This window comes from Echinops telfairi, unplaced genomic scaffold (assembly GCF_000313985.2).
Source record: "Echinops telfairi isolate 266 unplaced genomic scaffold, ASM31398v2 ScPeMD7_7469;HRSCAF=8507_0, whole genome shotgun sequence".
Lineage (NCBI taxonomy): Eukaryota > Metazoa > Chordata > Mammalia > Afrosoricida > Tenrecidae > Echinops > Echinops telfairi.
In genome coordinates, this window is record NW_022111372.1 from 39,916,538 (window position 1) to 39,927,837 (window position 11,300).

The following is an 11,300-nucleotide window of genomic DNA, read 5'->3' on the forward strand; positions in this document are numbered from 1 at the left end:
TGTGCACCCATTGTCTTCAGTGACTTCAGGTGTTATATCTTTTGGTAGCCAAGCATCATCTGCTTTCTTCACCACATTTTCTTGTGCACCCATTGCCTTCAGCGATCATGCCAGGCAGGTGAGCATCTCAGACTGCCAAATTGTTAGAACAAAGTGTTCTTGTGTTGGGGCAGTACTTGTGCATGGGGCCCACTGTCCATCTGAGCAACAATAATTTTATAGTGTGATCTCAGAAACTAGTTTGTAATATCTTGATGTTTTAAAATGTATTAAAAACAATTTATTAAAAATTGCTCTATTGCCTAACATGGTTTAATATAGAGAATGTTCCATGTACACTGGAAAATAATGTATATTTTGTTATTGGGTGGAGTGTTCTGTGTATATCTAAGAGATTACATTGATTGATTGTGCTATTTAGCTCTATTGTGTATTTATTGAGTTTTTTTCTATGTCTTCTAGCTTTCCTCAAGAGTGGTACATTGAAAGAAAAATGGTGCATTGAAATCTGCTATTGTTATTGCAGCAATACAATGTCTATTTCTCTCTTCATCTCTTTGGGTTTCATTAATATATTTTGTGTCTTTCATTTTATATATATTAAGTTATGGGTTGTCCTTATAATCATCATATAATGCCTTCTTTGCTTCTTATGATTGATTTTGTTTTGAAGTCTATTTTATCCGGGATTGATATATTGCCACGCTCGATTTTTTTTTTAATTGCCATTGCTTGATATATTTTTCCATCCTTTTAATAGTCAGACTATTTTTCTCTTTGTATCTAAAATGTGTTTATTATAAGCAACATATTAATGGGTCTTGTTTCTTAACCATTTTTCTACTTTCTGTCTCTTGACTGATCTATTTAATCCATTTACACTCAGTGTCATTATTGGTAGGTATGAATTTACTGTATATGTATATGATGTTTGTGTTGTTTGTGGTGTCTTTGTGCTTTGTAATTTTCTGTGCTGAGTTTATTTTATGGGTATTCTTGTCATATTTTTCTTTGCTATTTTACTGTTTACTGGGTCATTGTGATTTTAAAAAAATTTTAATGAGGTTTTTCCATTTTCTTTGAGGTTACCTTTTTATTTATTATTGCCTTCCAATTTAAAGCAGCATCTTGTCTCTTGAAAACTACTTAACTTCCTCTCCATTTGAAAGTTTCATATCTACATCATTCCATATATTTACTTTGTAATTATTGCAGAAATATGCCTCTGGCTTCTCACTTTCATGTTTGTGTTATTTGAGCACTTCTTTAAGTGGGTTGTCTTCTGGTGGTGATGTCTTGTATGTTTATCTCTAGTTGATGTCTGCCATTTATGTTGATTCTCTGTCCAGAGTTCCCCTAGTATTTTTTGCAAGGTTGATCTTATTTTTACAAATTCCTTTCATTTCTTCATATATGGAAGTGTGCTTATCTTTCCTCATATTTGAGGAATATTTTTGCTGAATATAAAATTTTTAGTTGGCCATTTTTTTTCTTTCAGAGTTTATGTGTTGTTCCATTCCCTTCTTGACTATATGGTTTCTGCTGAAAATGAAAACATAGTTGTGCTGGTTTGCCTTTGTAGGTCACTTTACCTTTTCCTCTAGCTGCTTTCAGAATTCTTCGTTGCTTTGGTATTAGAAAATGTGATTATGGCGTGTTGTGATGATTTTGTGTTTGGTGTTCTTTTAGCTCCTTAATGATTATCTGTGCCTCTTTTATGATGTTAGGGAAATGTTCTTCCAGAAGCTCTTGGCTGTTCTCTATTTTATGTGTATTTCTTCCTGTTGTAGAATGCCTAGAGGCATATGTTATGCGTCTTGATAGTGCCTCACATAACTGTTAAGACTATGGCATTTTTGTTGTTTTTATTGATTGTTTTTTTTCATAGATTGGTATAAAAAGATTTTTCTTCAAGCTCACTAATTTGGTCTTCCATTGCTTCAGTTCTACTTCTTTGCACTTTCAATGTGTTATCTATTTCTAATATTAGCATTAATTTTCTGGATTTTTATTTACTGTTTTTGTGTTGCTTCTAGTTTTTCATTAATTTTGTTGGATTTCTCTTGTAGCATTTTCCTTACTCCTTCCTATTTTTTTCCCTTTCTGTAAGGCTTTTGGACTTTTTCTCCATCTCTTGAAAGTGCTTAAGAATCATTCCTCTGAATTCCTTTTCTATTGGTTCCAATGACTCTGTTCCTTAGGAAGGTATTTCGGCTCTGTATATTAGTCTCTTGCTTTCACCATTTCATCTTGCTTCTTCATGTGAAATGAAATAATTGTTTCTGAGATATCATGTTGTTTTTATATTTATTTCTATTTGTTGATCAAACAGTAATAGAGTGGATGGTAGTCCTTGCCCAATATTTGTAACTGTTGGAGGAGTGAGGGTGCCTGGGTCATATGGGGACAGTAGTCTCCATCAAGTGGAGTAAGAATAGAAGAATAGAAACAAAACAAGAACACACACACACAAACAGAGGCAATAACCAAATAAAATAGAAACCAGAGACACACACACTCTCTCTCTCATATATATAAATCACATGCAACACATACAGAAGAGCCAGCAGATATTTTGTCTTTCACAGTCAGCAGGTGAGTGCTTATCAAGGTCTATGCCCAGAATGTGCATAGTAAGAGTGTAGTCATGGGTGTGTGACAGTGTGGGATGGCAACTTTTCTAGTTGCCAGGGGAATGTAGGTAGTTAGAGATTACTCCACTGACCTCTTACACCATGTCCCTATACTATTGGTTTGTAAAAACATCTAATAAAGAGATCTTTAAAAATAAACACAAAACAACCAAACCCAAAGCCTGAACTAGCCACTGCTTTTTCTCAATACCTCTGCTCCATGACTGACTTTTTTGACTCTCAAGAGATAAGGGTTTTATTCCAGAACTGTTTGGAGGTTATTCACAAGGGAGCCACACAGAAAGTCTGAAGCATAAATTGGGTGGGGGTGAAGGGGACACAAGACACTCCATCCCAGACTGCTGGAATAGTAGCATGGACCTATGGGAAATGCCTTTTCAACACAAATACAGCTCTATGTCATGATCCCTGTTATTCTGATGGCTATCTGTACATTGGTTGGGAGTTTGGGGGTTGTTTGTTTTGTTTTTTATTCTTTTGTTTTATTGTTATTTTGCTTTTTTTTTTTTGGTCTTGGTCTATACAAAAAAGTAGGGTGGGAAATCTTATGGCGACAATGGCCAGACCAATGGTTCTTTGGGGGCATGGGAGGGGAGAAGTGGGGGAGGTTATAGGGAGCCAACAATGGCGATTACAGGGGAATAGGAAGAGCTCTAAAATGTACCACATGGAGGGTGTAGCTTTTCTGGGCATGTTTGATCAATCGAATTGTATCTGAGAGGAATTACTGAGCAGTGAATACAGGCAAGCATAATAGTGGGGTAGGAGAAAACAACAAAAAACAAAACCATATATATGTGCATATATGTATTAATATACATATATGAATATGTGCATTTTCGTGTATATATGTAAATGAAACAAGGAAACAGATGGACCTTGGGCCTCTACTTAAATCTTACTCTGTATAAGAATGGTTCTAAAAATGTGGCACTGTATGATTCCCTCCTCCCTGACACGATCATTGAAGACAAAATGGGTACATAAGTAAATGGGGTGAAGCAAGCTGATGGTGCCCGGCTATCAAAAGTGGGTCTTAAAGGCTTGGAGTTAAATAAGTGGCTATTTACCAGGGAAGCAACAAAGTCCACATGAAGAAGCACACCAGCCTGTGAGATCATGAGGTGTTGATAGGAAGAGGTATCACAAGTTTACAAAACACACATCCAAATTGATTTGAAGAGGACTGGATGTAGTGGAGACCCAAAGTCCACCAGCAACAGAATTGGACGGTTCCTCTTGGTGGGGCCTCACGGAATGGAGGATGAGTTCAGGATACAGTTTGGTACTGAACCACATAGCTATCTTCTAGTTTAAGATTTCCTCCCATTAGTATTATGGTCCATACATGATATACCTCATTGGTTATGTTAGACTTATGTTCACTTAAGATCTCTTGGTACATGGTAGTCTAGATAGATGATCCCTCAGAGACACTGACAGGAGTAAGGGTTCCTGGAGGGTGTGGGAAGTGGTTGGGGGGTGGAGTGTGAAGGGAGGAAGAGAGAAGAGAGGAGTTGATAACATTTATAATGTTAATACAAATGTCATTTGAGAGAGAGAGAGAGAGAGAGAGATAAGGGTTTTAGGATTGGCGGGACCCCTGGTGGTATAGTGCATTGCGTATTGTAATGCTAACTGCAAGGTTAGCAGTTTTAACCACCAGCTGCCTCACAGTGTTACAGTTTCAAAAGCCCAAAGGAGCAGTCTACCTCCCTTATAGGGTCACTGTAAATTGGAATGAACTCTTTGGCAGTTAGTTTGGTTTGTTTTTGGTTTCCACCCTGTGTTACTCTGGGTTGACTAGCGAAACAAATCCAGAGACACGCATATGTGTGTAAGAGTTTTATATCCAAGAGTGATTGTATATTAAGAAAACATCTTGGTCCAGTCCAGAGCAAGTCCTTAAGTTTGATATTAGCCACATGTCCAATACTAGGCCATACATTCTTCTACAGACTCACACAGCACATCCAGTGATGCCAAAAGCAGGTGATCACAGGTCAGTGGGTGAAAAGCCTGGGGAAGCATCTCGGCACTGGCACAGCTATCCATGTGGCGTCTCCAGCTCTAGGGTTCTGGCTGCCATCAGCATAGCTTCATATCGCTTGTCAACAGAATGTGAAGCAGAGAGAGTATGTGTTCCGCCCCCGGGGAGGAAGACTGGAGTTTCTAGAGAAGGCCATGCCCCCACAGAGGCATCATTGGCTATGACCTGATTGACAGGCTAGACTCCGCCCCTTCACTCAAGGAGATTATGTAACTGCCATACACCCCATCCCAGCCTCTGCTGCCTGTGACCCATGACTATGTGGGCAAGCACCCTCTCTGTACACTAGGGAGCCATGAAGAACCTGAGACGAGCCAGTCGGTGCATTGTAGCAACGATGAAACATACAACTTTCCTCTAGTTGCTAAATGCTTCCTCCTTCTCTTCCACTCCCTGCCCACCCACCCCCTCCCCCCTCCCCCCCACTATCATGATCCCAATTCTACCTTACAAATCTGGCTAGACCAGAGGATGTACACTGGTCCAGATAGGAACTGGAAACACAGGGAATCAAGGACAGATGATCCCTTCAGGACCAGTGGTGAGAATGGCAATACCGGGAGGGTAAAGGGAGGGTGGGGTGGAAAGGGGGAACCAATTACAAGGATCTACATATAACCTCCTCCCTGGGAGATGGACAACAGAAAAGTGGATGAAGGCAGATGTTGGACAGTATAAGATATGACAAAATAATAATAATTTATAAATGATCAAGGGCTCATGGGGGAGCGGGGAGGGAGGGGTAAAAATGAGCTGATACCAAGGGCTCAAACAGAAAGTAAATGTTTTGAGAATGATGATGGCAACAAATGTGCTTGACATAATGATGTATGTGCGGATTGTGATAAGAGTTGTATGAGCCCCCAATAAAAATTTTTTTAAAAAAGAAAGAATAGTGTCTGAGGTTTTAAAGGTGTATAGTAAAATAAGCAGCCATCTAAGTGAGGTGTCAACTAAGTCCACATGGAGGGGGCATGCCAGCATGTATGATCCAAGGATTGGAAATAATAAAATCCAATATCAGAGGAGGGAATTGCATTAGACCTTCAGTTCTGAGCACCAAGTTTTCAGAAGGCTGTGGATGATAGTGAAAGCCCAAAACCCATCTACAAGGTACCCCCACAGATTAAGCCGCAAGTGAATAACCTCTGTCCATTAACCAGGGATGTGAATAGTTTGCCTTCAGACAGAGTGCATTGCAAAGTGGATTAGTGGACCTGTAGTTAGGTTAAAATGTATCACCTTATTGTTTGTTTTCCCTTTTGACCCATTTTTAATTTGTTCTAGTTTCTATTATAATCATGAATTAAAGTTTGAGACTTTTCTGTATTTTATTATCTTGTTGGGATATATATAAGAAAATATATAAAATTTTCTTTATATGAAATCCAGGATAGGTAAATCTATAGAGACAGGAGGAGCTAGATTAGTAGTAGTTCCTTGGGTTATGGCAGGGAAGATTGGGCGAGTAATGAAGAGCTAATAAGGATATAAGAATGAAGAACATGTTCTAAAATTGATTGTGGTAATGATCACACAACTCTTTTTAATATATTTAAACAGTGAATGGTTTGGTACATGAACTATCAATAAAAGTTTGCAAAAATAAAATCTTTCTCAAGTTTAAAAAAATAACCACCCCCACACGCACACTTTTTTTTCTTTTTTGTTTCCACTCCTCAATTTCAAGGCCAGCCTTAGCTGCCATTGTCTCCCTGAGTTTCTAAACAGAAACACTTTGCTGGTTAGTTGCTTCCAAACTGAGATAATATATGAGAATAGAGGTTTTTACTCAAAATCACTATTCTTAGAATTTCCTTGCATTTGGTATTTGCTCATTTATTTTATTTTGAAACTAAAAGTACTACATGGAGACGATACATTAGCTTGAAGCAAGGAGTCAGTGTTTGCTTAAACAGGTTATAAGATAGACTCGGGGGGGGGGGGGGGGGGGGGGGGGGGAGAGATATTTAACTCAGGTCTAATTACTTTTGACGCTCAGACCTCACAATTCCAAATGTTGGGTGCTTCTGTGAAAAGTCTTTTAAAATGTCCATAACAGTAATCCATGGAATCCATAAATATTCATCTACAAGGTAGATTTAGAAGCACAACAACTAAGAGGGTGATGCTATACAAATGAGTATTTGTGACTATGGATCAAATTTTAAGTGTTGACAGCAAATGTGAATTTTTTTAAAAAGTAAAAAAACTTAGATCAAAGTGAAAATGAGGCCTGCTACAACAACATTAAATGGAATAGAAGGTGGCGTAGTGACTCAGAATCACATGTTGAACCTAAAAGAATTTGAGTGAAAATCTAGCAATATATTTAAATTAATATATAATTTTAAAAATTTGATTTAAAACGCATACACACAGGGATACCTTAGAGGACTTCAAAAAGGTTTTAGGAAAATTTATTATCTTTTAATTTCATTTTTCCATGAACACTTTGAAGCCTTTTTGTATATATACACAGAAAAATAGATATACTAAATAGTCAATTATTTAGTATATCAGGTAGACAGTCGATTATTTCATTTATATTCTTAATATTTTGTGCCATTTTATCAAACCATTTATTTTAGACTTCTCATTTATAAAATAAAAGCCTGTTTCTGTTTAGAGATGCTTCATTTGAGAGTATGTAGGGCATTACTCAAGATAAGCTCCCATGGACTTGATTTTAAATCTCCATATACTGCATAGTTTCTTTTACTTGAATGTTTCCATTAATGCCTCAACATTTATAAGAAAACTATCCTGTTAAAGCTCTGTCATTAAGAACAGAAGTCATAAATATGTAAACTCACATACCCCCGTGTTTTTGTGTTATAGGTAGGTGGGATCTACAACAAAAGCCAACCATTCTGTACATCACCAGTTGTGGTTATGAGGCACTAAGTTGCTATAAGTGTGAACATTTGGTGTCTATGGATCTGCTTTGAACCTTAGAGCCTGCTTATGGGGGAAGGTGAGTATCTTTTGTTTGTTTATTTTTTTATTTTTATTTTTTTTTTTGAGACTCAGAATTGGTTTATTGGCAATGCCCCATGTTGTCCTCTGCTCTCAGAACAGCACTCAGGATCAAAAGAACCCAACCCAAGTCCCTGAGGTTGGCATCTTAGCATGGCTCCCCACAGGGAGGGCAGAGCCAGGAACCCCCCACCCCCCCCCGGCTCCCATCAGGCAGCCTTTGGGATGGGGAGATGCCTGAGCATCACACAGCGCCACCCTCTCCACAGCCGAGACTGCAGGGGTCACCTTTACTGGGGTGCAGAGATGGTGTGGCCCCCATATATCCTGAGGCCACTCTAGAACAGTCACCCCGGGGAGGACAGTAACCAGACCCAGACACACACTTTTGCTCCCCCTCCTTCAGACTGTCCCCACCACTCCCCGAGATCCAGGCCATGGCAAAGGGGCTGGCAAGGAGGGAATGGGGAGGGGTTGTTTGTTTATTAAGAATGTATAAAATAAAGTCAAACTCACCTTTGACAAATAAAATATATTTAGTAATATCATGACGTTATTTCACCCTACTTCAGTCTGTGTGGCCTGAAGGTACTCTTCTACATAGTCTTTTGGAAAACCAAGGCTTCCCATTTCTAGTAGCTAGGGAGCTAAAGTTGTATATTCTTGAGTCTAGTTCCTATCAAGGTGGTAACCTAGGACAAATCTGTCTCTTCTCCTGGATCCAACCTTGAAGAACTAAGAGAAGCCAAATGCACTAGGTCTTATTTTCAGGGGATGTCTTATTTTCCCATGAAGAAGAATACGGTACACATTTATTGTTTATTGTTTTATTAAAAGAGACCTCGCACTTCCTGTCTGCTCTGGCTGCGCTGCGGCCAACAGTGAGCTGCGCAGCGCAGCCACTGCTACAGTCCAGAGTGCAGAGTTACAGTAGCTTTGGGGGCCTTATTTTCTTGGAGGGTTTATTTTCGAGCGGATGCCTTATATTTCAGTGAAAGGCAAAATTGTAGGTAGTTCTTATTTTCGGGGGATGTCTTACTTTCGGGGAAACAGGGTAGAAATGAAGACCAACATCAAGGGATGTTGGGTCTCTGAAAGTTTTGAGGTGTTTGGAGGAAGTGAAGCCCAAGAGCCTAACTTGGGGGCAGCATGACTGAGGCTTTGGCAGTGCCCTGAAATCAGTACCTGTGGTTTGTGTTGTCATAAGCTTCTGTTTGCACAGCTACAAGGAAATTGAGATGAACAAGCAGTTGTATTTGGAAATTTTAACACATCACTCTGAGAAACAAATCAACAGAAAACAAGTTGAGGTATGAATGTCTTAAATAACACAATATGTAAGGTTGAGCTATTAGGTATATTTTGAACTCCGTAATTCTTAGGTGTTGCAAAGTCAGCTCCAATTTGTAGCAATTCCATGTACAACAGACCTAAATATTGCCTGGTTCTGTACCATTTTCACAATTGGTGCCTCACTTGTGCCCATTGTTGCAGCCACTCTATCAATATATCTTATTGTGATCTTCCTCTTTTTTGCTCTCTCCTAAGCATGGTACCTTCTTTCTATAGGGACTGATACCTACTAATAGTATAGCCAAAGTATTTGAGTCAGAGTCTTGCCATCCTTGCTTCCAAGGAACATTCTTTCTGTACCTCTTCCAAGACAAATTTGCCTGTCTTATGGCCCACCCACTGCCATTAAGTCAGTTCTGACTCATAGCAACTTACAAGGATTCCAAGGCTGTACATTTTTACAGGAACAGATACCCTCATCTCTCTCCTTTAGAGTGACTGGTGGATTTGAACTGCAGGCCTTGCTATTAGCAACCCAGTGCCTAACCTACAGCATCATCAGGGTTCCTTTGTTCTTCTGCAGTCCATGGGAATTTCAATATTCTTTGCCAATACCCTAATTCAAATACATTGATTCTCTGGTGTTCCTTACTCATTGCCTAACTTTCACATACATATGAGGTGATTGGTTCAAGGATACTTCAGTCCTCAAAGCCATGCCTTTGCTCCTTAACGCGCCGAAAAGACCTTTGCAGCAGATTTGCATTGCATCATTTGATTTCTTGACAGCTGCTCCTATGAGTGTTGACTGAGAGTCTAGATGAAATTAAATCACTTTGTTTGTTTGTTCATTTGAGATGAACTTGTTTGTCAATAAAGACTCCAAGTCCATTTTAATTTTACTTTTCCTCTTTTTTAAAAAATTAAAATCCAAGTAAAATTAAATCCTGGAGAACTTGAACTCCACATGTTAGTTTTTAAGCATAATAGAGAACATTTACATGGTTCAAACATATGTAAAGACCTCATTAAATCTGAGTATCTTTCCCCTTATTTCCACTTCTTGGTACTTCCTCTTAGCTAGTTTGCTGTTGCTCCGACATCCCCCCCCTTGGATTCCTATCTCCTCTTTGTTATTGACTCCAACACCCCAGTTGTTCCCCTGTACATGGCTTAGCCTGGTTACCGCCCTCTCCCCGACCACCCTCACCTCCTAGGTCTCCCCAGGACCTTTGGTTCCACTGCTCTCTACTTGGGCATGCCTCCCGTGCCTATCCGATATAGTAGGCACACCGACTATGATGATAAGAGTTGTATGAGCTCCCAATAAAATGATTTCTTTTTCTTTATTATTTCTTTTCTTTAAAAAAATTTTTTTTAATTTATGGTTTTTTATTATTTTATTGGGGGCTTGTACAATTCTCATCACAATCCATACATACATCCTTTGTGTCAAGCACATATGTACATTCACTGTCCTCATCATTCTCAAAACATTTGCCCTCCACCTCAGCCCTTAATATCAGTTGCTCATTTTCCCCCTCCCTCCCCACCACTCCTCCCTCATGAACCCTCCATAATTCACAACTTATTATAGTTTTGTCATAAGTTACACTGTCCGACTTCTCCCCCTACCCTGCTGTCCCTCCCCAAGGGAAGAGGCAATACCTAGATTCTTGTAATTGGTTCCCCCTTTTCACCCCACATTACCTTCACCCTCCAGGCCTTGCCCCTTTCACCACTGGTCCTTAAGGAGTCATATGTCCTGGATTCCCTGTGTTTCCAGTTGCTATCTGTACCAATGTACATCCTCTGGTCTAGCCATATTTGTAAAGTAGAATTGGGATCATGAGAGTGGGGGGGGGTGGGAAGCATTTAAGAACTAGAGGAAAGTTATATGTTTCATCGTTGCTACCCTGCACCCTGATTGGCTCATCTCCTCCCCTCAACCTTTCAGTGAGGGGTGTCCAGTTGCCTGCCAATGGGCTTTGAGTCTCCACTCTGCACTCACTCACCTTTACAATGATATGATTTTTTGTTCTTTGATGCTTGATACCTGATCCCTTCGACAGCTCGTGGTCATGCATGGCGTTGTGCTTCTTCCATGTGGGCTTCTGAGCTAGTTGGCCGCTTGTTTATCTTCAAGCCTTTAAGACCTCAGACACTATACCTTTTGATAGCTGGGCACCATTAGCTCTCTTCACCACATTTGCTTATGCACATGTTTGTCTTCAGTGATTGTGTCAGTAAAGCGGGCACCCACTGATATGATTTTCAGTTCTTTGATGTCTGATAACTGATCCCTTCTACACCTCATGGTCAGA

At 39.5% G+C, this 11,300-nt stretch overlaps 1 protein-coding gene across 2 annotated transcripts in view; it reads left to right on the forward strand.

Annotated features, from left to right (window-relative positions):
* PCBP3 (poly(rC) binding protein 3) overlaps positions 1–11,300 on the forward strand; it is a 402,541-nt gene that overhangs the window by 282,196 nt on the left and 109,045 nt on the right. For both annotated transcript variants that reach the window (XM_045284778.1, XM_045284779.1), the window contains one exon: positions 7,546–7,681. In XM_045284778.1, the coding sequence (XP_045140713.1) occupies positions 7,672–7,681 (10 nt within the window). In that variant the 5' untranslated portion in view covers positions 7,546–7,671. The remainder of the gene's footprint in view (positions 1–7,545; positions 7,682–11,300) is intronic.